Below are 27,893 nucleotides of genomic sequence, written 5' to 3'. Positions count from 1 at the left end.
TGACATTGACTTCTATGAAGTCAACACGTATAACATCAGTGCAGGAAATTGAATAAAGCCCTGGGGATGACATTGACTTCTATGAAGTCAACACGTATAACATCAGTGCAGGAAATTGAATAAAGCCCTGGGGATGACATTGACTTCTATGAAGTCAACACGTATAACATCAGTGCAGGAAATTGAATAAAGCCCTGGGGATGACATTGACTTCTATGAAGTCAACACGTATAACATCAGTGCAGGAAATTGAATAAAGCCCTGGGGATGACATTGACTTCTATGAAGTCAACACGTTTAACATCAGTGCAGGAAATTGAATAAAGCCCTGGGGATGACATTGACTTCTATGAAGTCAACACGTATAACATCAGTGCAGGAAATTGAATAAAGCCCTGGGGATGACATTGACTTCTATGAAGTCAACACGTTTAACATCAGTGCAGGAATAACAGTGAACTTTTTTCTAATTCTACAATTTACTTTTTGTCTTATGTTTTGTAGGTGGATATGACCGACTCTATTTAGCATCACCACTACATTATCCTAATTACTGCCAATTATAGAAGATTAAATGCTAAATTAAACAACCGGTTTGTTGGACCGTTGTCAGTACAGGTTCTGTCTGGCTGTCAAATAATGGTGCTCATGAGTCGGTTATTACCGTTTATTATATTCCTTTTTTTGGTGCCAAAGCCCGGGATCAAACCCAGGGACATAAATTCTTACTCAAACACATTCTCTCTCTCAATTGTCAGCAACTATGCACACACATCCCAATGGATAAACAAACACAAGCAAGATAGATTTTTATTTTATTTTTTTCCGGACAGAAAAAGTTAAAAGGTATACAAGTATAGATTGCCATTGAATGATTCTCTGTATGCCACTGTAAACAAAACAACTCAACTAGGCTATAAGAAACTATCAAACAAGAAAGATACATAAAAATATTACTCTGAAGATGAATAGACTCGTTTTCGTCACTGCTCATTCAACAGCTAGACGGGTTGGTTGTTTAGCAACACAACTGACGCGTGCACAACTATGGGGCAAAACCGACTGGGTTGACTCGTAAACTATATTTCTTCAATGTTTATTGAAATCAAATGCATTTGCATAATGAACACTTCTCTCTCAAATACATCTTTACAGTTGTTGGTTGGTTAGCTAGCTAGCAAAATTTTCCCATAAGCATTGACATGGTATCAAGGACATGATGAAACTAGCTAAAATGAGTCATTTACAATTCCCCACATGGCAGATTCTTGTCATTGTTGGTAGATATCTGGCCAATCAGAATCACAACTCCTCATGGACTTCTGCCCCATTTGAAGTGTGTATAGTTTTTGTGACGTCATCCAAACCCATCTATGAAGACTCAACCTCTACACACATGCAAAAATGAAAGCCCCCTGCACATAGGATCCCAAGCACACATCACTCTTGACCATGTTCCTCTGAGACAAAATGCTATTGGTAGGGGAATATATTTGTATACTGCTTTCCTGAACAAACCAGGTCACCCTTGCACAGTTATAGGGATCTTGTTAGTGTGAGAAAGAAACTTAAGCCAGTATCCTATAGGATTACTGTTGACCGGAACTTTTTAACTGTTACTGCTGAATGTAGAACTATGTCTTTGGCAATTCTGTCTGGTTTGCACGGCAAAACAAAATAGAAGGCGCTGGCCACATCTCCGTAATGGACCCGAATGCACTTCCACTCGATTTTACGTGGCTACCTAAAGTGCTTGTGTTGTGACTTTTCCCTTCATGGGTTGGTTTCCTTTTTGCCACATTGCTTTGGGTAGCGAGGGATGAATGTGGGAAATAAGACTGAAGTGTAAAAGAGAACATTGCACTCTTTTCTTAGGTGGAAAAGGCCCCACCACAACCCTCTCAAAATAGTTTCCACTGAGCAGAGGTGTTGTTGGGGGTGGTACTACTAGTACAAAAGGGCTCTGGTTGATAGAATGGTATACAAAGATATGAATTTTAACTGGGATTGAAACCAGGAAGAGCTGTCTCAGCCCATGCTAAACGATGAGGGCTAAGTCTAGCCATATTTATGTGTTGACTTATGTGCCGAGTGAGAATGGATTACAACATTTATGTTTAATGCTCTTCCACTCTTCTCGATGTACCTCTACTGGCTCAATAATTCAGGTGTTAGTTTCACAAGTTCATTGCGTAGCTGAGCGACCTCAAGTGAGGGGAACGCACGTCATTGCTGCAGAGAGCTGTGAACTCGATTGCCCTGACCCAACATTCAAAACAACGACCTTCGCTCAGCTTTCAAATATCAAAAGAGACTAACAATATCACGCTAACTATAATCTGGTAAGAAAGTAAGAAAACCGTAAGCTGAAAGATCATAGCTAGTGACGCAAAAGTAGGAATGAAGACTTAATATACCCAACAGTTTGAGAAAATAAAATGTGTTATAGAATGAATGCAATTGTAACAGAAAGATCAGTGTTATACTTGTCCCTATCATAGAAAAAAACACAAGCAGAACAATTAATTCATTCATGTTGACCCAACCATACCCAGGCAAATATCCCCTTAAGATAATTCCCTTATGCTACCCATTACATTACTGTCCCTACTAAACAAGCCCTGCTTTGTATAGAAACTACTGTACATTAAAAGTCAGGCTCTTTGATATTCCGTGCAAGCTGTCAGAGTATAGATATGCTTTTTCTTCCAGCCAAAAAAGTCACCCTGTTGGATTGTTGTGGGCAGACATGTAAAGCCTGGCATGGAGTGGGGCGATTAGTGAAATCTGAACCAATCGGGAGATGACTCGGTCCAAGCTCCGCCCTTCCATGCTCCACCGCTGTGCTCATCAGGGTAAGATGTATCACCACAGAGATCTTAGCATCCCCAAGCAGCACATCCCTCTTATAATAGAGTCTACAAAATTGTGACAACCCAATCAATGAGAAGGGTAGAGGTTTGGGTGGAAGAGTATCTTTGGGGTTAGGGAGGGGGCACACAGTTTGAGGATGGGGGACAGGGATGAAGGCAGCTGGCGGGAGGGGTTCTGTGGGGGTCATGGGTGGGCTAGGGAGCGGCAGGGTGGTCCGGTGTTTCATTCACTCCTCATCGGAGCTGCTGTTTTCCAGAGAGTAGACCATGAAGATGAGGTCTGTCCGAGCTGGCACCAGAGGGTTGCCGGGTTTCACCACCTCAAAGCCCATGTAGTGGAAAGTCTTTATGATGGATACTGTTCAGAGAAAAAGAGAAACCATGCAGAGAAGTTAGTGAACCTAGCAGGACCAGGACAGGATTAACCAGTGTTGTGGCCGTTCTTCCTTGGGTACCAGATTAGAAGCACTCTCTCAGCTTAACTTCGCTAGAACATCACTGCCACATCTATAATCAAGATACTTTTGGTCATGTAGTGTATGTGGACACCTACTCATCGAACATCTTATTCCAAATTCATAGGCATTAATATGGTGTTGGTCTCCACTTTGCTGCTATAAGAGCCTCCACTTTCTTGGAAAGCTTTCTACTAGATGGCGGGGTGGCAGGTAGCCTAGTGGTTAGAGCATTGAATTAGTAACTGAAAGGTTGCAAGATCAAATCCCCGAGCTGACAAGGTAAAAATCTGTTGTTCTGCCCCTGAACAAGGCAGTTAACCCACTGTTCCTAGGCCGTCATTGAAAATAAGAATTTGTTCTTAACTGACTTGCCTGGTAAAATAAAAAAATAAATAAAAAAAAATAAAAAATGGTGGAACATTGCTGCGAGGACTTGCTTCCATTCAGTCACAAGAGCATTAGTGAGGTTGTGAATTGATGTTGGTTAGGCCTGGATCACAGTCAGTGTTCCATTCTACCTCAAAGGTGTTTGATGGGTTTGAGGTCAGGGCCAGTCATGTTCTTCCACACCGATCTCGACAAACCATTTCTGTATGGACAAGAGCATTACCGGTAGTCAGGTCGGGCACTGATTTTGGGGGATTAGGTCTGGCTCACAGTCGGTGTTCCAATACATCCCAAAGTTGTTCGATGGGGTTGAGGTCAGGGCTCTGTGCAGGCCAGTCAAGTTCTTCCACACCGATCTTGACAAACCATTTCTGACAGACCTCACTTTGTGCACGGGGGCATTGTCATGCTGAAACAGGAAAGAGTCTTCCCCAAACTGCTGCCATAAAAATGGAAGCACAGAATCGTCTAGAATGTCATTGTATGCTGTAGCGTTAAGATATCCCTTCACTGGAGCTATGGGGCTTAGCCCGAACCATGAAAAACAGTCCCAGACCATTGTTCCTCCTCTACCAAACTTTAAAGTTGGGAATAAGCATTTGGGCGGGTATCGCTCCCCTGGCATCCACCAAACCCAGAATCGTTTGTCGGACTGCCAGATGGTGAATCGTGATTCATCACTCTAGAGAACACGTTTCCACTGCTCCAGAGTCCAATGGCGGTGAGCTTTGCACCACTCCAGCAGACCCTTGGCATTGCGCATGGTGATCTTATTAGGCTTGTGTGCGGCTGCTCGGACACGGAACCCCATTTCATGAAGCTCCCGGCTAACAGTTCTTATGCTGACGTTGCTTCCAGAGACTGTTTGGAACTCAGTAGTGAGTGTTGCAACCGAGGACTGACAATTTTTAGGCATTCTGTGAGCTTGTGTGGCCTACCACTTCGCGGCTGAGCCGTTTTTGCTCCTAGACGGTTCAACTTCACAATAACAGAACTTACAGTTAACCGGGGTAGCTCTAGCAGGGCAGAAATTAGACGAACTGACTTGTCAAGGTCATTCTGTGTTTATCTATGGAGATTGCATGGCTGTGCTCGATTTTATATACCGGTCAGCAACCGGTGTGGTTCATTTGAAGGGGTGTCCACATACTTTATGTATAGTGTACTTATAAGCTATGGTCGTTTAATTTCATGGACGTTATTAATATACAAAAGGATAGCTCAATCAAATGTTATTATCCATTCAATGTTTTTTTTCTCCAAGGAAATGTTCTACAGTTGGAAAGGAACTGAAACCCTTGCTTTCCAATGTTTATCATAGTCTAAACATCTAATTGGGACAGTCCAAGTACATTATATGGAAATGAATTAGCATGCCAATGCTAACCATCAATTATGTGCCCATTCTTGGCAGTTGCTTCATCCATTTGTGACTTATACATAAATGATATATAGCCATTGATTCTTTAAGAATATAACGTATAAATGCCCCATGAGCCTAGTTCAAATGTCATACCTCATCAGAACCCAAAATATAAGATTCATCTTGTAAACAGAGTAAAACAATGTAAATGTAAACAAACAGTGTATAGCCTCAACATGTTTAAAACAATAATGTTGATATCATGGATGGTCAGTCCTTGCATCCATCCAGAGCTTTTCACCAAAACAGAGGCGGGGTGGCATTTTTTTTGTTTCAAATAAGAATTCTAGCTGCACTCCTCTTGAATCCAGCACTAAATATTGGAGAGCTTACATCGATCCTCTCTGGCTCTATCGAACCACAAGAACACGTAGTTGACTTTCAGCTTCTCCTCAGCAAACTCCAGCAGGCTGGTGAGCCTGGGGAGAAAGAGAAGGGGGAGAGAATGAGATGATGCACTGTTTTTACATAAGAGAGTAGACTTACATAATAATGCAGTGGCAGCTGCAGTGCCCCTTAGAATTAGCTCTGCAGTGTTAGAGAAGACACTGAGACTGTGCTGGCACTGCGCCAATGCCGTGCCAAGAGGATATTGACATGACACTGATGACATATTACATGACGACGCTGCGTAAATGCCTCATTTCTATTCATAAAAGGAAAGGACTATAGAGCAGTGTTCCCCAACCCCAGTCCTCGAGTACCCCGAACAGTACATATTTTTGTAGTGGCCCTGTTGACAAGAAGAAACATACCTGATTCTACTTTTCAAATATTGATCAAGCCCTTGACAAGTTGAATTTCAAATAAGTGAGTGAGTGAGAGAGATCACGATCAGATGAGCTCCTGCATTTTTCAGCATTTTCTTTAAAAAAGATAGATTAGGAGTTAGATAAACTTGGATTTTTTGTCAGGAACACATACTGGATTCTAACAACATAACCACCACTTCAAATCAAAACTTTAAACCTACAACCTGATTTTGACGGAATTATGGAATCACCTGGAAGGTTCACAACTACCAAGATTTATTTCTCTATTGATCAAGCCCTTGACAAGTTGAATGAGTCAGGTGTTTTTTGTTCGGGACTACGGCAAAAATGTGTGCCGTTAGGGGTACTCGATGACCGGAGTTGGGAAACAACACTGGGGAAATGGGAAAAGTGAGATGAGTGAGAGAGATCACGATCAGATGAGCTCCTGCATTTTTCAGCATTTTCTTTAAATACACACAGGCACAAACGACCTGAGGGCACAGCAGGAAAGAGTGGCCACAGCACTGAAGGGAGTGATTGAAAAGGCTTCTTCTACTTTCCCCAACGCACAAGTGGTTATCTCCACCCTGCTACCACGAAAAGACTTCCACCCTGCCACAATACAGCGGGTAAACACAAGACACAGTATTTCCCGTGACTGTGCCTCAAAACCAAACATTTTCCTGGCCCACCACTCCACCCTGGACTTGAACAGCCTCTATGACCAGGTCCACCTCTACAAGGCAGCAGTGCCCATCTTTGCCCGAACTCTAAAAGGACATCGCTCTCAAACGTATCCCCAACACTTCACACAGGAGCAACAGATCAATAGACACCCCACCCAGACCAGCGAGACACCCTCCCAGACCTGCAGGACCCCCCCCTGGACCCACACATAGAGGACCCACGCCAAGAGGAATTACATCCAGACCACTGCACACCCAGACACATCCACACCCCTACCCCAACCAATCAACACCCCCCCACATCAACCGTGCCCACACCCCATTTAGACCCCCTCAGATCAGACCTATGCGACTCCTGCCCACCCCATGCACCCCACCCCCGCAAAGAGGGCCTCAACATGGAAGCCACACATACGCCCAGGTAGTGAGCGGGCAAACAGTCCCAACCCCCACTCTCACACTCGCCCAAGCCAATGGCATGTACCAGATGCTCAGCAGGCTCTGCTCACACTTACTGGCCTGAGGCCAAACAACGACCAACAACATTGGACACTTTATGGAACAAAAAGCCTTTACTATTTCATCCTGGAATATCCAAGGCCTGAGGTCATCTGCCTTTGGTCTGAAGAGCAGAAACCCGGACTTCACCAAAGAAATCGGTAATACAGACATTGTCATCCTGCAAGAAACCTGGTATAGAGGAGACAGACCCACTGGATGCCCTCTAGGTTACAGAGAGCTGATGGTCCCATCCACCAAACTACCAGGTGTGAAACAGGGAAGGGACTCTGGGGGAATGCTAATTTGGTATAGAGCAGACCTAACTCACTCCATTAAATTAATCAAAACAGGAACATTCTACATTTGGCTAGAAATTCAAAAGGAAATTATCCTAACAGAGAAAAATGTCCTCCTGTGTGCTACCTATATCCCCCCACTAGAATCCCCATATTTTAATGAAGACAGCTTCTCCATCCTGGAGGGGGAAATCAATCATTTCCAGGCCCAGGGACATGTACTAGTCTGTGGCAACCTAAATGCCAGAACCGGACAAGAACCTGACAACATCAGCACACAGGGGGACAAACACCTGCCTGGAGGTGACAGCATTCCCTCCCCCGTATGCCCCCCTAGGCACAACTATGACAACATAACCAACAAAAACAGGTCACAACTCCTGCAGCTCTGTCGCACGCTGGGTATGTACTTAGTCAATGGTAGGCTTCGAGGGGACTCCTATGGTAGGTACACCTATAGCTCATCTCTTGGCAGTAGTACTGTAGACTACTTTATCACTGACCTCAACCCAGAGTCTCTCAGAGCGTTCACAGTCAGCCCACTGACACCCCTATCAGACCACAGCAAAATCACAGTCTACCTAAACAGAGCAATACTCAATCATGAGGCATCAAAGCCAAAGGAACTGAGTAACATTAAGAAATGCTATAGATGGAAGGAATGCAGTTTGGAAATCTACCAAAAAACAATTAGGCAACAACAAATTCAATCCCTTTTAGACAATTTCCTGGGTAAAACGTTCCACTGTAATAGTGAAGGTGTAAACTTGGCAGTAGAAAAATCTTAACAGTATATTTGACCTCTCAGCTTCCCTATCAAAACTAAAAATCTCAAATAGAAAACCGAAGAAAATTAACAATGACAAATGGTTTGATGAAGAATGCAAAAATCTAAGAAAGAAATTGAGAAACCTGTCCAACCAAAAACATAGAGACCCGGAAAACCTGAGTCTACGCCTTCACTATGGTGAATCACTAAAACAATACAGAAATACACTACGGAAAAAGAAGGAACAGCATGTCAGAAATCAGCTCAATGGAATTGAAGAATCCATAGACTCTAACCACTTCTGGGAAAATTGGAAAACTCTAAACAAACAACACGAAGAATTATCTATCCAAAATGGAGATGTATGGGTAAACCACTTCTCCAATCTTTTTGGCTCTATAACAAAGAATAAAGAGCATAAACATATACATGATCAAATACAGATCTTAGAATCAACTATTAAAAGACTACCAGAACCCACTGGATTCTCCAATTACATTGAATGAGTTACAGGACAAAATAAAAACCCTCCAACCCAAAAAGGCCTGTGGTGTTGATGGTATCCTCAATGAAATGATCAAATATACAGACAACAAATTCCAATTGGTTATACTAAAACTCTTTAACATCATCCTTAGCTCTGGCATCTTCCCCAATATTTGGAACCAAGGACTGATCACCCCAATCCACAAAAATGGAGACAAATTCGACCCCAATAACTACCGTGGAATATGCGTCAACAGTAACCTTGGGAAAATCCTCTGCATTATCATTAACAGCAGACTGGTACACTTCCTCAATGAAAACAATGTACTGAGCAAATGTCAAATTGGCTTTTTACCAAATTACCGTACAACAGACCATGTATTCACCCTGCACACCCTAATTGACAACCAAACAAACCAAAACAAAGGCAAAGTCTTCTCATGCTTTGTTGATTTCAAAAAAGCCTTCGACTCAATTTGGCATGAGGGTCTGCTATACAAACTGATGGAAAGTGGTGTTGGGGGTAAAACATACGACATCATAAAATCCATGTACACAAACAACAAGTGTGCGGTTAAAATTGGCAAAAAACACACAAATTTCTTCACACAGGGTCGTGGGGTTAGACAGGAATGCAGCTTAAGCCCCACCCTCTTCAACATATATATCAACGAAGTCTGCAGCACCCGGCCTCACCCTACTAGAATCTGAAGTCAAATGTCTGCTGTTTGCTGATGATCTGGTGCTTCTGTCACCAACCAAGGAGGGCCTACAGCAGCACCTAGATCTTATGCACAGATTCTGTCAGACCTGGGCCCTGACAGTAAATCTCAGTAAGACCAAAATAATGGTGTTCCAAAAAAGGTCCAGTCACCAGGACCACAAATACAAATTCCATCTAGACACTGTTGCCCTAGAGCACACAAAAAACTATACATACCTTGGCCTAAACATCAGCGCCACAGGTAACTTCCACAAAGCTGTGAACGATCTGAGAGACAAGGCAAGAAGGGCATTCTATGCCATCAAAAGGAACATAAATCTCAACATACCAATTAGGATTTGGCTAAAAATACTTGAATCAGTCATAGAGCCCATTGCCCTTTATGGTTGTGAGGTCTGGGGTCCGCTCACAAACCAAGACTTCACAAAATGGGACAAACACCAAATTGAGACTCTGCACGCAGAATTCTGCAAAAATATCCTCCGTGTACAACGTAGAACACCAAATAATGCATGCAGAGCAGAATTAGGCCGATACCCACTAATTATCAAAATCCAGAAAAGAGCTGTTAAATTCTATAACCACCTAAAAGGAAGCGATTCCCAAACCTTCCACAACAAAGCCATCACCTACAGAGAGATGAACCTGGAGAAGAGTCCCCTAAGCAAGCTGGTCCTGGGGCTCTGTTCACAAACACACCCCACAGAGCCCCATAACAGCAGCACAATTAGACCCAGCCAAATCATGAGAAAACAAAAAGATAATTACTTGACACATTGGAAAGAATTAACAAAAAAACAGAGCAAACTAGAATGCTATTTGGTCCTACACAGAGAGTACACAGCGGCAGAATACCTGACCACTGTGACTGACCCAAAATTAAGGAAAGCTTTGACTATGTACAAACTCAGCGAGCATAGCCTTGCTATTGAGAAAGGCCGCCGTAGGCAGACATGGCTCTCAAGAGAAGACAGGCTATAATGCTCACTGCCCACAAAATGAGGTGGAAACTGAGCTGCACTTCCTAACCTCCTGCCCAATGTATGACCATATTAGAGAGACATATTTCCCTCAGATTACACAGATCCACAAAGAATTCAAAAACAAATCCAATTTTGAAAAACTCCCATATCTACTGGGTGAAATTCCACAGTGTGCCATCAGAGCAGCAAGATTTGTGACCTGTTGCCACGAGAAAAGGACAACCAGTGAAGAACACGCACCATTGTAAATACAACCCATATCTATGCTTTTTTATTTTATCCTGTGTCCTTAACCATTTGTACATTGTAAAAACACTGTATATATATACATATTAATATACATACATATATACATATTAATATACATACATATATACATATTAATATACATACATATATACATATTAATATATATACATATATACATATTAATATACATACATATATACATATTAATATACATACATATATACATATTAATATACATACATATATACATATTAATATACATACATATATACATATTAATATACATACATATATACATATTAATATACATACATATATACATATTAATATACATACATATATACATATTAATATACATACATATATACATATTAATATACATACATATATACATATTAATATACATACTAATATACATATTAATATACATATTAATATACATATTAATATACATATTAATATACATACATATATACATATTAATATACATACATATATATACATATATATACATATATATACACATATACATATATATATATATACATATACATATATGACATTTGTAATGTCTTTATTGTTTTGAAACTTCTGTATGTGTGATGTCTACTGTTAATTTTTATTGTTTTTTCACTTGATATATTATCTACCTTACTTGCTTTGGCAATGTTTACACATGTCACCCATGCCAATAAAGGCCCTTGAATTGAATTGAAATTGAATAGCCTCCCTGAAAGGCATTTGTTCAAGTTTTATTAGTCATATGTAAGGGACATGCATGCAGGGCCGGATTACCGAACAAGCACACAGGGCATGTGCCCCTCGTGACAAAATGTGTAGAATAGCGTTGTAAACTGCACATTTCACTCTCCGCACCATGGCAAAATGCTGTAAGTTAGATTTCTTCCACCGAATATCTTCAGGAGCATTAGGAAGTAGAGGCGCTGTTGCACCCTCTTGACTACTGGTGATGTTGTTGGTCCATGTCAAGTCCTCAGTGATGTGGACGCCGAGGAACTTAAAACAATTGACTCTATCAGAAGTCCCATTCATGTGGATCCGAGCAAGTCAACAATCAAATATTTTGTTTTGCTGACGTTGAGGGACTGGCACCGCAATACCAGTTCACTTACCTCCTCCCTTTTAGGTTCACTCGTCGTTGTAGGTTCAGTCCTTCAACCGTTGAGTTTGGCAGGGACAGTTGGCAGGGACATTAAGCGCTCAGAATTTAAACATTAAATTGTATTAAATAATTATAGATTATAAATTGCACATAAACTGTGACTTACTTAGAATTCAATTCAAATGGAAAAAAATGCCTTATTAGGCGCAGTCTTATGTGCCTTTTGAATTCATTTTTAGAAACGAGTTTGGCCAGAGTCTGGTCTCTGGAGAGCAGGCCAGCAGGAGACCCGTCAGCTTGCAGAACCACTGGAGACGCTTAACACCCTTTGTGCCACTCTTACCAGGCTGTGCAGGGATGTGTAGTTGTCTTCCTGTAGGTAGGCCTAAAGTATTTTTAGATGAAATAGTCTTATCAAAACTGAAAGCTCATTGAAAGAGGTAATGTGCCAGGCCTATTGGGCCAAAATCAATCCTGGTAATAGATAATAGAACGAAAATTAGATCAGATTTTTTGTTGATAAATACTTTGCAACAATGACACACTTAGCTAGCTACCCACCTCGTCCTTTCTGTTAGCATGTGCACACTCCATTGTCCTTATACTATAAATGTTGTCAGAGTATAACCTGCATGTGAAATTAGTAACCTAACAGGCCATCCAACATTTCTGTAATGGGTGTCTGCAGGCAAGCTGGTAGGTCTTAACAAGGGGTATGTGTCTCAGAGCTGTGTGTAACACCCTGCCTGTCTGTCCGTCTGCGCCTATGCTTACCCCTCTTTGCTGCCCTCCGCCAGTGCCCCAGCGGGGATCTCCAGAAAGAGGCTGTCCGAGGAGAGGGCCGTTTCCCAGCAGGCCGTGCGGCACTCGCTCAGTTGGTAGTGGAAGTGCAGGATGGCTGGTGTCCCATTGACAGGAGCTGCCCGCGTCACCGTAAGCCTCTCGTCCTTTAGTGGAGAGGAAGGGAGGACAGACGAAAAGGTACATTTCCTGAAGATAATGTGTGCTTGCGTCATACAAACTGTTCACACAGCACTCTGACTCCTAGCTCATTTAAGAGAACAGTGGCCTTGGCGTTTTTTCTAACGAGTGGGAATGGGGATTAGAGTATTATGGGAGGTTTAAATTCTTTAAACCTTGAAAGAATGCAGATTTTTTTCCTATAACTGTATTCAATCCCATGAGTTTCCCATGGAATATTTGAGGTAAAACCAAAGAAGTACAGTATATAAACCCTGGATTGCTGATGTTGTATATTGGCCAATGAGAAGCTTAAAAGCCACCAGTCAGTCATATTGGTATTCCCCAGTAGGAGCAGTCTTCCATAGGAATGAATGGAATTCTACAGTATTTCAATTAAATGTTTCAAGAACAAAATTACATCTATTTAAAGACTGACATTTTTTTTTTATAAATCCCTTTGAAAATGGCCCATGTGGCATCGATATGAGTCAGAAACATAGATGTGTGTCAAAATTGTTGGTCATAAAGTCAGTCTTGTCTATAACCGAGTTTGGAACCTCAGTGCATCACAACGACGTTGGGTTTGGATTACAATTATGTCTATCGTGGGTGAAAAGAGACAATAATGAGATGAATGCGTACTGTGGTCTATCATTGAACGTCTGACTGTCATGTCGTGACAGCTGCATCTTAGAAAATAGCATTGAGCTATATTGTTCATCTACAGGCTATTATAATAACCTTAAGCCTCAACTGTGAGAGGGTCTACTCATACAATTTTGATTAGATTGTCTTTTAGGTTCAAAAGAATCGTGTCGTCTTACATGGTAAGCCTACTGCTGGTAACTTTAGACTATATTGTGCTGTTTTTTTTGGGGGGGGGGGGGGGCACCGTTGCATTGGATGTTGGCATAAACACCATGGCAATTATGCACTCCAACGGTAATTATATGCAACATGCTTCAATCCACTGTATGCCTAACTAACAATGTAATTATTACCCCAGCATCAATGCCGTAGTGCAGTTTCTCTGGACCACCGCAAGATCGGAGTCCAGACAGGCTAGGCCTATTTTAGGAAACTTTCTGAATGGACATAGAGAATTAGCAAACTGATACACACACACACTTTAAAAGGACCCATCAACCAAAGCCACCTGCAGCGCATCGCACTCAGACACATAAGCAAATCAATTTCTCCTTTCCCCAAAAACTTTGCCTTAGCTTTAAATCCTTTCTGTAGGATATCAAAAACTAGTCTACATTATTGGAGCTAAATCAATGTAGCCTATCATGTAAATTGAGGGGGAAAGTTAGAATCAAATCGTATTTGTCACATGCGTCAAATACCAACAGCCTTTACCGTGAAAAGCTTACAACAATGCAGTTAAGGGGAAGATAGAGATGGCATTGTATATCACAGCTTTCTGACTGTATTCACACCCATTGACTGTTTCCACATATTGTTGTGTTACAAATTGGGATTATTATGGATTTAATTGTATTTTTTATTGACGATCTACACAAAATTCTAACACTTTTAAAGATGAATGAAAAATAAAACACTAATATCTTGATTAGATATATTGTAGACAATACATGTTAGAATCACCTTTGGCAGCGATTACAGCTGCGAGTATTTTGGGGGTAAGTCTCTAAGAGCTTTGCACACCTGGATGGTACAATATTTGCCCATTTATTTATTTTTTTAACTCTTCAAGCTCTGTCAAGTCAGTTGTTGATCATTACTCGAAATCCATTTGAAAGTTCTGCCATAGATTTAAGTCGGTTTAAAATCAAAACTTTAATTAGGTCACTCAATGTTCAATGTTGTATTGGTAAGGAACTCCTGTGTATATTTGGCCTTAAGTTTTAGCATATTGTCCTGCTGAAAGGTGATTTGTCTCTCAGGGTCTGTTGGAAAGCAGACCGAACCAGGTTTTTCTCTAGGATTTTGCCTGTGCTGAGCTCTATTTGGTTTCTTTTTATAAAACAAACAACAAAAAACTCCATAATCCTTGTAGTTGACAAGCATACCCATGTGATGCAGCCACCACTATGCTTGAAAATATGAAGTGGTACTCAGTGATGTGTTGGATTTGCTCCAAACAACATAATGCTTTTTATTCAGGATAAAAATATTTATTTATGTGCCAAAAACCTCTGGTCTTTGTGGTTGAATCTGTGCTTGAAATTCATGACTCGACTGAGGGATCTTTACAGATAATTGTATGTGTGGGGTACAGAGATGTGGTAATCATTAAAAAAAAAAAATGTTAACCACTATTATTGCACTCATAGTCCATGCAATGTGACTTAATCAAACATTTACTCCTGAGTGTATTTAGGCTTGCAATAACAAAGAGGTTAAATACTTATTGATTAAAGACATTTCAGCTTTACTTAAAAAAATAAAAAATAAAAAATCATTTCAAAACATTTCTAAAAACAAAATTCTACTTTGCCATTGTATGGTATTGTGTGTAGATCAGTGGCACAACATCTCAATTGAATCCATTTTAAATTCAGACTAACATAACAAAATGTGGAAAAAGTCAGAGTGTGAATACTTTCTGAAGGCACTGTAGGCCTAGGCTATGAAGATGAAATTGACAACCATTCGAAAATAGAAACACATAAACGCAACCTGTCCATAGCCTATTAGCCATTGAATAATTTTAGTGAAGCATTGGGTAGTTAAATTGACACTAAGCCTGCATTTACATTTTAGTGTTTTATCTAAATCTGTGACACTACTTATTGATATGGGTAACCTAAACTCCGGCGGATATTTCACTGTTCCCTTCTTGTAATTCACGCATCTCCGCTGGCAACTATCCTATCCCTTCGCCCTCTCTCTAGCTCTTAAGCAAGTAGCCTAGGCGATCCTGAAAATTATTCGCTCTGGTGTGATGTGATCCCATTGGCTAAATTGATACATTGTCACAATGATGCATGGCAACAAAAACAAAAACAGGCAGAACTATTCAAACATTCATTCACATAATGAACCCACAGACCTGTCAGCAGCAGACTGTCAGTGGTAGGCTATATAGCCTTCCCTGTATTTTTTGTCTTAAAAAGATTCTGATAATGTCTCCAGTCATATAAAATGTACTTTTTTGCCAGGCAGAGAAAGGAGAAGAAATGTCTCTCTATTTGCCATTTCGAACATAGGCATTGGAATTCTTCCATGCAGCTCTCACGCAGTAGCGCAGGCTACATATACCTACAATAAAGCAATGTTTTGTAAAGTTATAGGCCTATATGCGTTTATGCAAACAAATTATAAAAACAGGATCATCGAATAGTTTCATTAATTATGTGCCTGTGTTTGTCACCATGCGTTCAATGTTAGGCTAGGCTATATGTTGTTAGAGATCAATTGTTTTGTACTGTTTAAAAACAAAGTTTTACAATATCATGGAAAGAAAAATATATACTGAACAAAAATATAAACCCAGCATGTAAAGTGTTGGTTTCATGAGCTGAAATAAAAGATCCCTGAAATTTTCCATATACACAAAAAGCTTATTTCTCTCAAATTGTGAGCATTTCTCCTTTGCCAAGATAATTCAAGTTGAGGGGCCGTGCATTTGGCATGCTTACTGCAGAAATGTCCACCAGAGCTGTTGTCAGAGGATTGAATGTTAATTTCTCCACCACAAGTCGCCCATTTCATTTTAGAGAATTGGCTGTATGTCCTCTCACTCAAACCCTTGTCATGTTTTTGTCTTATGTTTCACCTGCCACACATTTTCCAGGAATATTCCTGAATGTATCCAGAGTATTTTCAGATTTCGTTGCTACAAAAAGTACAGTAAATGTCAAATTCACATAAAATCAAGCAGAATGTTTGGATTCATTCTTGTGTCAAGTGAGCTGTTGTGTCCTCACCTTTGGTCTAATAAATTTCCCCATAATCTCAAAACTGAGATTAAAACTATACTAGTGTATATATAAATCAGAGTAAAACTCATTTCAACATCAGTCAATTCAGAAATTGAACTGGACACAGTATCCAATACGACCCCACCTCTGTTTTTGTTATTAAATGTGTTTAATGTTGACCCTCCACCTCTTTCTCTCTTCTCATTGGTGGTACCTAATAAAACAGGAGAGAGCTGCGAGCCTTCTGCTGTCAATGAAAGGGCTCTTTCTTTCATACGGGAGCAAGGATGTTGATATCACAGGTGTGACTGATCTGTTTAAGCCTAACCCTCTTAGCCCACTCTGAGACAGTCACATGTCTGGGGCAAGGACACACCTGTGCGTGTGCAAGTGTTTGCAAAGAGAAGGAGGGTAGAGCAGATTCAGGTGCGAATACAGTTGCAAAGAGACTCAAGTGTGTGCTTGGGGCCTCCCGAGTGGCGCAGTGCTAGCTGTGCCACGAGAGATCCTGGTTCGAGTCCAGGCTCTGTCGCAGCCGGCCCTCGACCGGGAGACCCATGGGGTGGGGCACAATTGGCCCAGCGTCATCCGCGTTAGGGGAGGCAGGGATGTTCTTGTCCCATCGCGCTCTAGTGACTCCTGTGGTGGGCCGGGCGCAATGCACGCTGACACTTCAGGTGTACGGTGTTTCCTCCGACACATTGGTGTGGCTGGCTTCGGGGTTAAGCGGGCAGTGTCAAGAAGCAGTGCGGCTTGGCTGGGTTGTGTTTCGGAGGACGCACGGCTCTCGACCGTCGCCTCTCCCGAATCCGTACGGGAGTTGCAGCGATGAGACATGACTATAAATTGGATACCACGAAATTGGCTAAAAGTAAAAAATAATAAATAAATAAAATGTGTGTGTTCAACATCCACGGTAGCACAGATGGTTATTAAGTTCCTCGGTGTCCAAATCACTAAGGACGTATCATGGTCCAAACAAACCAACACAGTCGCGAAGAGGGCACTACAACACCTCTTCCCCCTCAGGAGACTGAAAAGATTTGGCATGAACCCTCAGATCCTCAAAACGTTCTAAAGCTGCACCATTGAGAGCATCTTTACTGGCTGCATCACAACTTGGTATGGCAACTGCTTGGCATCTGACCATAAGGCGCTACAGAGGGTAGTGCGTATGGTCCAGTACATCATTGGGGCCGAGCTCCCTGCCATCCAGGACCTCTATACCCGGCAATGTCAGAGGAAGGCCCCAAAACAATTGTCACAGCCACCAAAGTCAGACTGTTCTTTCTGCTGCCGCACAGCAATCGGTACCAAGTCTGGGACCAAGAGGCTCCTGAACAGCTTCTACCCCCAAGCCATAAGACTGCTGAACAGTTAATACGCTGCTGCTACTCTGTTTATTATCTATCCTGATTGCCTAGTCACTTTTACCCTTACTTACATGTACATACAGTGCATTCGGAAAAGTATTGAGACCCCTTGACTTTTTCCACATTTTGTTACCTTACAGCCTTATTCTAAAATGGATACAATAAAACATTTTCCTCATCAATCTATACACAATACCCAATAATGACAAAGTGAAAACCTTTAAATTTTTAGCACATTTATTAAAAAACAAACAGAAATACCTTTAGATAAGTATTCAGAGCCTTTGTTATGAAACTCAAAATTGAGCTTAGGTGCATCTTGTTTCCATGTATCACCTTTGAGATGTTTCTACAACTTGGAGTCCATCTGTGGTAAATTCAATTGATTGGACATGATTTGTAGAGCTCCGATACAGGATTGTGTAGAGGCACAGATCTGGGGAAGGGTACCAAAACATTTCTGCAGCATTGAAGGTTCCCAAGAACACAGTTGCCTCCATCATTCTTAAATGGAAGATGTTTGGAACCACCAAGACTCTTCTTAGAGCTGGCCGCCCAGACAATCTGAGCAATCGGGGGAGAAGGGCCTTGGTCAGGGATGTGGCCAAGACCCCGATGGACACACTGACAAAGCTCCAGAGTTCCTATGTGGAGATGGTTGTCCTTCTGTAAGGTTATCCCGTCTTTGCAGCACTCTACCAATCAGGCCTTTAAGGTAGAATGGCCAGACAGAAGCCATTCTTCAGTAAAAGTCACATCACAGCATGCTTAGACTCTCAGACCCATGAGAACCAAGATTGAACACTTTGGCCTGAATGCCAAGCGTCACATCTGGAGGAAACCTGGCACCATCGCTATGGTGAAGCATGTTGGTGGCAGCATCATGCTGTCACAATGCTTTTTCAGCAGCAGGGACTGGGAGACTAGTCTGGATCAAGGGAAAGATGAAAGGAGCAAAGTACAGAGATATCTTTGATGAAAACCTGGCCCAGAGCACTCAAGACCTCAGACTGGGGTGAAGGTTCACCTACTATCAGGATAACGACCCTAAGCACACAGACAAGACAACACAGGAGTAGCTTCGGGACAATTATCAGAGCCCAGACTTGAACCCGATCCAACATCTCTGAAGAGACCTGAAAATAACTGTGCAGCGACGCTCCCATCCAACCTGACTGAGCTTGAGAGGATCTGCAGAGAAGAATGGTAGAAACTCCGCAAATACAGGTCTGCCAAGCTTGTAGCATCATAGCCAAGAAGACTTGAGACCGCAATCGCTGCCAAAGGCGCTTCAACAAATTACTGAGTAAAGGGTCTGAATACTTACGTAAATGTGATATTTACATTTTTCAGAAGAACAGTTTTTGCTTTGTCATTATGGAGTATTGTGTGTAGATTGATTTTAGAAGAAGGCTGTAACCTAACAAAATGTGAAAAAAGTCAAGGGGTCTGAATACTTTCCGAATGCAACGTATTACCTCAATTACCTACACATTGACTCTGTACCAGTAGTCCTTGTATAGTCTCATTATTGTTATTTTATTGTGTTACTATTTTTTTATTGTACTTTTCACTCTGCATTGTTGGGAAAGGGCTCGTAAGTAAGCATGTCACTAAATGTCTACACCTTTTGTATTTGGCGTATGTGACAAATAACATTTTATTTGACTTGATATTAACTCTTGGACAACGCACACTTTCTAGATCACCATGTACAGAGTCTATGGTTGATAACCTATCTCAGTTATTTTGACTGCCTATGTTCAAACCATATATGGTTTCAATAGTCTGCAGGGCTATAGATCAGCAGCATTTTCATGTACCATAATTGTACATAAGACACCTTTTATCAGGTTATTACTTTGACAGTACACTGTGTATACAGTTCACTGTGTACATTATACATGCTGATATGCAGTGATCAGGGCAAAATAGGAAGTGCATGTTGGATTCCTGCGTTGTCTCAGCATAAAGAGCATAAATCATTCAATAATATTCAGCTTTTCAGGGGATCCATTTGAGCAAGGCGAGGCTCAGACTCGTTTATCATGATCACTTAAGGAGTATTTACGGGTTGATGTGATTTGTTGATCAGTGGCTGCAATGAAGTTGCCTCTGGTGTTCTCACCTTGTGTAGTAACAGGCCGAGAGAGTGATCCCTGCCAGTCCCTCGCCCACCCGGGATCTTCAAGTGTGGGTGAGGGGCATCAGGAGCACCACAGAGGCCCCGGAGCCTGGTGCCTGGAGCAGTGGAACCTGGAGCCCACTAACAAAGAACTGCAGAGAGGGGATAGAAGGAAAAAGAGAGAGATTAATGACCATGCCACAGGATTCATGAAAGAGACATGAAAATCAGGAGCACTTGACTGATTGAGCATTCAGGTTCAGGTTTAGATTTGTCGGTTTTTAGAGGTTTGGGGCAAGGTTTGGGATATATACGATTTGCATAGTCTCATTCACCAGCCTTGTGTCTGTTGGCAGCTATTAACTTGATAAAATGTTGGCGGAGATACTATTTCTGTAAAACCATTGATTCAGTGTTTCAACATAGGACCAGGATCAGTAAGTTGTTAAAAGGGCCCAGAGTATTTCATCTTCTTTCCTAGAGGTACCAGTTCTGTCCCAAATGGCATCCTATTCCCTACATAGTGCACTACTTTTGACCAGGGCCCTATGGATCCATTTGGGATGCAGACACCGTTACAATAACACTAAGTGGTGTACTGCCATGTCATAAAGTCAACCCACATACCTCCTGTTGCTACTCTACTTGGACATTTATGATTTTAATACACTTAATGAAAGTGGATGGCTAATGGGAACCAAGCGCCCAAGTAATAAAAGTGCCCAGTTTGCATTAGATTGATGTCTTTCTTTGGTTGTGTTCAATTTGCCAGCTTGTTGCGTCACTGGCACTAGGACAGTCCTACCTTAGTGTTAATCTAAGTGCTGTTCCACAAATAGCACCAAATAACAGCACCTCGGTAACAACACCTCTTTGCTCCTGCCTATGCCAAAGGCAAAGTAATACAGTTATGTGTTTGAGAAGTAGCAGTGTGCCATCTGCACTGCATCTAATCTCAGCAACCTCAACCTTCATTGTGGCAGGCGATGTCATAGAGAACAAATGGACTTTTACAATAACAACCTGCTGAAGTTAAGCGTTAGCTCTGCCTCTGCCTCTGTCAATGCCCGCCCCCTCTGTTTTATTCATGGTTCACCTCACTGCAGTCCTTTGCTGGAACAGCTTGCCCTATTTTCCCAAGTCATGTCTAATCAGGGCCTGAAGAATAGTACATTATAACATGACATGCTGTGGCCGTACTTGTCATTGTCTGCTCTCATAAGACGTCTCGTAAACATGCCATAAGACTAAAGCAGCCGCCAAGCCTCTTATCAGACGCAGGTAGTACTGAATGTACAAAATCAGTGGCCTTCACCTTGACCTTTAAGGCAGGCTGGACAGGCATGGCTGGTTTTAACTTTCTCTGAGGCAGACAAGTAAACAAGTCTGTAATCAACTCTTTGGCCTCAGGGCCTTTCGACTAGTAATAAATAATACTAACCCAGCCTAAACAATAAACAAAGTAAATAATCTAAATGTCAGGGGTAGCCAACTCTGGTCTCCGGTCCTGCAAATATTGTTATGGAACAAAATGTGCGCATACACTGTAGCTACTCAGGAAGGGGGTTGTCTATGCTACCCATTGTTGCAATATGGGAAAAAAATACAAACCGATTTTATTTTCAAAGCTATGAAATTATCAGCACTTAAATCGAAAAGTCACACTAACACTGTGGTTTGACTTGAAAGGCTGCTAAGTCTTGTACCAGCAGCAGAGGAACTACTGTGATGTAAAGAGAAAGGCTCTGGCTTGTGGTGGAAAGGCATGCATCACAAACAAGCGCATGATCTGTAAACACCTCTGCAAATAGCCTCGTCGGGGCCCAGGAACACACATCTCGGTCGTTTGGAGTTACGGGGCCTAGTTTCAGGCCAGTAGTAAGAATAGCCTGATGCTCCCGAGGGGGCTTACAAAAACATTGCATGGGTCAGTATTTCCATTAAGAAAATGTGCCGCCGCACATTTGACCGGTAACATTTTGATTTACCAGAAATTAACCGAACCCATACGCATTGGGTGCATAACCCGATTAGGGCATCCAACCACAGTGCTCAGAATGACAAATCACATTTAGAATATGGTAGTTCGTTTTAACAGACCATGCAAGTCGAGGACGCAACAACATGGGTCCTTCTTACCGAATTCCGATGTGTACTTTGAAGATTTTATAATAATGCCCCATTCATATTAACCATAAGTAGTCCATTACCTTGCCACGGAGGTAATTCATTTGAATGGGGACCGTCCACAACGCCCCCTTACGGTCGAAGAACAGGAAGTTGCCAAACCACTGAAGAAGATGCAAATATGTGGTTTTGGACGATGGATTTATGGGATAGCTAGCAACTTGTAAACAATTACACATTCATATAAAAGTGAGTACTATTTTAATAGTATGTTAAACAATACACATTTACTGTTATGCCAATTATACGTCATGACTGTTGCCGTCCGTTTTAGTTTGTGATGGTAATGACGTTTGTTTTTTTATGATAATTATTAGGTCGAGGTCGCTAGCTACAGTATAGCCTAGATTTTAGATAGTTTACAGAGCAGCTAGCTATCTTGACTTGCTATAAAAGCTATAGAAACAAGTTCAGGAAAACTGTTTTATTATCAACTGAAACAATATGGTTCCACCTGTCTTGAATAAAAAGGTAATATTTGACAATCTCACAAAATAAATGCGATCCCTGACAGGCACTAGGCTCTCCACAATCGTATCTTGCATTGTGAAAACCTTAAACTCTCCGTCCAGGAACTGAACAAGATTGCATGAAGATGACGTATGGCATAATGAAACACGTTACGATGTAAATGAGGCATAACTGTCCACATTTACTTTCTCCCAGGCAACAAGACAAGTAACAAATAACAAAATCACTAGCCTATGTCAATCTACTCCACCCCAAAGTAGAAAAATGTACCTGTTCTAATTGGTCACTTTGTAGATTAAGAAAGCGCCTATTCCTAACAGACTGTGGGACGACAGATTCCAAATTCATACCACCAGTGGGCCTGGGCGACATAAAACAACTTTAAAAGGCAATGAGGCTGATGCAACAGATTAGAATGTTTAGCTTTAAATGTTGATAAAATATTATTTATTCACATTGTAAGCGCAGCAATGCGCACAAGGTAGTAAGTAGGCTACCAGAAAATGTTCATTCCACGATGCAATTAGCACATAAACACTTGTCAAAAGCGCACCGCACATGCGAGCGGTTCCATGTGACCAAGATGAAAATATCCATTCGAAATTTAGAAAGAGGGAAGATCTAAAGATGCAATGCAATTTAGAATTGTTGCGCAATGATTGGATTTATAAAAGCATGTTTCACTTCAGCAGCAACGAAAGAGCTGTTTGAGGAGCTGAAGCAGCAGATTTTCTGCTCAAAAGTTTCTGTATCTGCATGCTGGGCGCATGTGATGAACAAGATACATAAAGAACATACACATGCTCGCCAATTCAATTTAACAGCTTAATGGATTTCCATCGACTGGTATTTCCATCAATTAATAGGCAAAAAAAAAAAACATTATTTCGCAAAGGGATTTTTTTGTCCTTTTACCGGACAATTGGCCGTTGCCAATTTTATTCATCAGCTTAAGAGAAAAAAAAGATATCGCCAAAAGCTGAGCCGACAATTACTGGCTGACGGAAACCCTGGTATGGGGTCACATTCACTCTGGGGAGTGTCTGTATGTCTTGCCTGCAGCTCGTGTGGACTGGTGGTTAGCCACGTAAGTTCAGAGGCTTTTTTCAAATCAATTATTATTTGTCACATGAGCCGAATACAATGGGTGTAGACTTTACAGTGAAATGCTTCCTTATGAGCCCTTCCCAATGATGCAGAGTTAAACACCCTCTGTAGTGCTTTATGGTCGCGGGCGGTGCATTTACCATACCAAGTGGTGATGCAGCCAATCAAGATGCTATCGATGGTGCAACTGTAGAACTTTGAGGATTCAAGGGCCCATGACATATCTTTTCAGCCTCCTGAGAGCATCTTCTCGTGTCATCTTCACGACTGTTTTGGTGTGTGTGGACCATGTTAAGCCCTTAGTGAGATGGACGCCAAGGAACTTGAAGCTCTTGACCCGCTACACTACAGCCCTGTTGATGTGGATGGTGGAGTGCTCTCCCCTCTCAGCATTCTTAGTTGTGCTAACACTTTCTCGGGCACATTCCATTTTATACATTTACCAGACACTCTTATCCAGAGTGACTTACAGTAGTGAGTGCAGGTTTTGTTTTACTTTTTTGTACTGGTCCCCCATGGGAATTGAACCCACAACACTGCCGTTGCAAGCACAATGTTCTGCCAACTTCCTAAAGAGGTTACGGTTAAATAATGGTGGCACTGCTAATAAAATGCTGAGAACCAGCACCTTTTTCCATTCCCCTATATAGGAAAGCTCCTGTCCTTGCACGAAATGCCAGTTTGTTTTGAAAGGCAACACTCTCGCCCTCTGACATTCAGACCTCCCCTAGTGCCAAAGGGCGCTAGGCTAAATAACCACAGTCACAAGTTGAAAAACGAACAAAAACCACTGCACCCTAGTATAAACATTATTCAAGTCATGCAGCAATGACCTAGCTTGCACTGTACTGTATTAACATACGGGTGAGGTATTAATCATATCTGTGTTGCAGGCACAGCACTGGGACACAAGGATATAAGTGCGTCATGCACCATGTATTCTCCCGGGACTTGTGTTAGGAGAGTGTGAGAGAGTGGTTGTATAATCACTGGAACCCAGGCAAGCATACCAAACTCTGCTTTAGGGTTTAATATAGAGTACACTGCAGTGCAATGAGAGAGTACTGTATGGAAGGTCGATAAATAATATGGTCTGAAGGTGATAGGTAAATCCAAAACCCATAGTGCTTTTTGTCTGGTCAGGATTTTTAGATTATTTCAAATATCATGCGTTCTGCAATTATTAATAAAACTGTTTTTTTCAGTCCATTTCACTTGGTGCTGCAGTTGTTTGAGTTTCAACCTTTGGCAGCCTGATTTGAGTTAATTATTCCTTAGATAATGGCTTTGGATTCTATGTTTGCCCTGGTGACTGGTTAAGAGTTTGTGAGTGTGGCACACATCCAAGGAACAGAAGGCTCCAAAACAGGATACTATTCCTCGCAAGTCTTCCAGGAAAACGCTAACAGACTAGCTCAGAGAGAATGGCCAAACCACCTCTTATTAGCCAGTTAATCTATGTGTCAAACTTGAGCTGCTTCAAATATTTTATAACTAGTTTTATACAATTTAAGTGAGTCAACAATATACTATTAACCATACTATTAACCATTGGCCTACTGGATAAACAAATCCTTGCATACATAGCAAACCAAAAGTTCCCATGAACTTGATGGGTAGGATTTAGAGCTGTACCGCATAAGTGTGAATGTAGGTTCTCGTTTCTAAAAAAAACAGGATACCAAACTGAGAAGTTCTGGTAATTCGAGCTGCATGTGCTCATTGGAGACCACCATGTGTATCCCGTCCCGATCCGTTTGTCTTAACCTACAGTACTGTATCAAGTTGCATTCAGGATGCCATTTTAGGACAGAACAGCACATCACAAGGTGATCCCTTGAGATCAGTGTACTGTACAGCATGTCATAGCCTCATATGATCTATTCAAAGTGTTCCCCTATCATCCATAGAAATGAATCACATGAGACTAGTAAGAAAACCGTACTGTTAAACAGATAGCGTCCATAGCATCCCACACAGGTTTCCACTGGTGCTTTAGCCACAAGCTAATATAATCTAGTCCAAGCCCATTGGGGGCTCGGCTGGTTGTGTAATAGTGTGTGTGTGTGATGTAGGGCAGCTGATGCCTTCTGCTGACAGGGACATAAGCTAGCACGCTAGTGAATGGACCCTGCGCTTGCCACCACACATGTAAAACATAAATGCACATGTGTGCATAGTACACACACATACTATGTTGTCAATGTAATATTCAATGTAGGCTATTTTTATATTCTTAGCTTCTGCATATCATGTAATGCATACTTTTATGAGACAGGCTGGTGGTATATGATGATGGAATACTGCTGTGGACATTGACACTCATTCTTGAAAAGGCAGTACCATGTTTACCAAGATTGAGTGATCGGCTATAAATGACTCTCCTGATGGAACATGGAAGAAGATTCTGAAGATGATAGCATTGTGGATGCATCACGTCATTATATAGGCTAGTCTAGGAGGCTACTGTTGCTCTGATGCTTCGACTACAGCTAAGCAACCCTGTCCTGAGGAGCAATTTCCACTTTGACACAAAGTTGATTTATAGATCAAAGCAAAACAAATCTAAGTAGGTCTAGGCATGGGGGTGATATCAGTTCATAGGTAGGCATGGTACCTGGACAGATTATGGCAACAATAGCCTAATAATAAGAGGTGAATATATATTTTTCCGTATTAAACATCTCATTTATATTAATATATTAAAGGGATACTAACCCTATTGATTTGACTTAAGAAAATATGCGGTATTAGTGCGACATTTGGGCATCAAGAAAATAGGTTACGTTTACTGACACTGCACAAAATGAAATGTCCCGTGCGCAGAAAGTACAAGGCGGAAATGTTTTTGGTAATTCGATCCATCTTCAACGCTGTATGAAAACAACTTCGTTGGACAACTGTTGTAGACGTAGGGGTAAGCATTATAGAAAATATTAAGTATATGCCAATTTAATTATTGTTGGAGCAATTAAATGCAAATGCATAGTGCGCAATAGGGTCATTGTTGAATATATTGATACAAAATTTCCTATAACCAATAACAAACCATGTGGTCTGTTATGCATGTAGGCGTACAAATGCTATTAGGACATGTTACATTATATGGGCCTCGTACGTGACATCGATACTATTCTATTGGTGTTCATAAATAGTATAGAAAATTCACATGCATAACGCTACTGTAAATTAATCTAATCAAAAACCTAAACCAAATCATGAAAATTACCAGCTATTATTGACAACCTACAGACAGGAATTACAGCCAAATATTCAGTTATTATCACAACATGAAATATCTGGTTAATATTGTGTTATTCTGAAAAGTTAAAGGGTGGAAAACTAATGCATTTAAATATTCATAATCATTTAAATATTCATAACAAATGGTCAGTTTAGCAAATCAATGGAAAAAAATATTAGGAAAATAAATATCTATAATTGTAGAAATGTATTCGCAAAATCGTGTAAGACATTGCCTACCTTTCCTCGGTATTCAGCATGATACCCTCGAGGAAATCGAAAACTTTATGTCCTTTTTGACAACCAAAGCAATGACTATTTAACAGAAGCTCCACGGAGAAGTGCACCATCCGTAAAAAAACGGAATTAGAGTTAACTCCGGCGCGGTTCTAGCTATATAATATGAGGCTTCAATTCGCAAAAGGACCAGCCGTAGACGCCTCTGCATCGACTATAGTGTTGATGCTGGAAAGGGGCTATTTATATGCCCGTCATACACGACCATTGGAATCATGGGTAACTCAAAGCAGGAAGCAATGTTCTAGTTATTGACGGATTGGGTAAAGACAGTACAGTATGAAGATACGCAGAAACAGCTTCTCCAATAGAAATCCCCGATCACGTATGTAGACGATGTCATGGCAACGTTGGCTAGCTAAACTCATGCGCAGAAACACGTAATCGTCTAACGGTCGTCTTGTGCCAAACTGCGCATGTGCAGACCGTCAACCCAACGGCACTCTTTCCATATAAAGTTGTTTTTGACGAAAATTAAAATGTGTAGGTTTGTAAATTCCACGAGCTTGGATTAATTACATGTT

General features: G+C 41.3%; 1 protein-coding gene across 1 annotated transcript; it reads right to left on the bottom strand.

Moving 5' to 3' along the window:
• Positions 1 to 792: 792 nt before the first annotated feature.
• oaz2a (ornithine decarboxylase antizyme 2a) lies at positions 793 to 27,544 on the bottom strand. The gene is given in 6 exon segments (XM_064930538.1): positions 793 to 3,231; positions 5,475 to 5,560; positions 12,488 to 12,660; positions 20,068 to 20,148; positions 20,150 to 20,216; positions 27,313 to 27,544. Coding segments are annotated over 6 exon segments (648 nt in total). The 5' UTR covers positions 27,423 to 27,544; the 3' UTR covers positions 793 to 3,100.
• Positions 27,545 to 27,893: the final 349 nt, after the last annotated feature.

The sequence above is a fragment of the Oncorhynchus masou genome, chromosome 22 (genome assembly GCF_036934945.1).
Source record: "Oncorhynchus masou masou isolate Uvic2021 chromosome 22, UVic_Omas_1.1, whole genome shotgun sequence".
Lineage (NCBI taxonomy): Eukaryota > Metazoa > Chordata > Actinopteri > Salmoniformes > Salmonidae > Oncorhynchus > Oncorhynchus masou.
The sequence above is the reverse complement of the archived record's forward strand: the minus strand, read 5'-3'. Positions and strand labels throughout refer to the sequence as shown.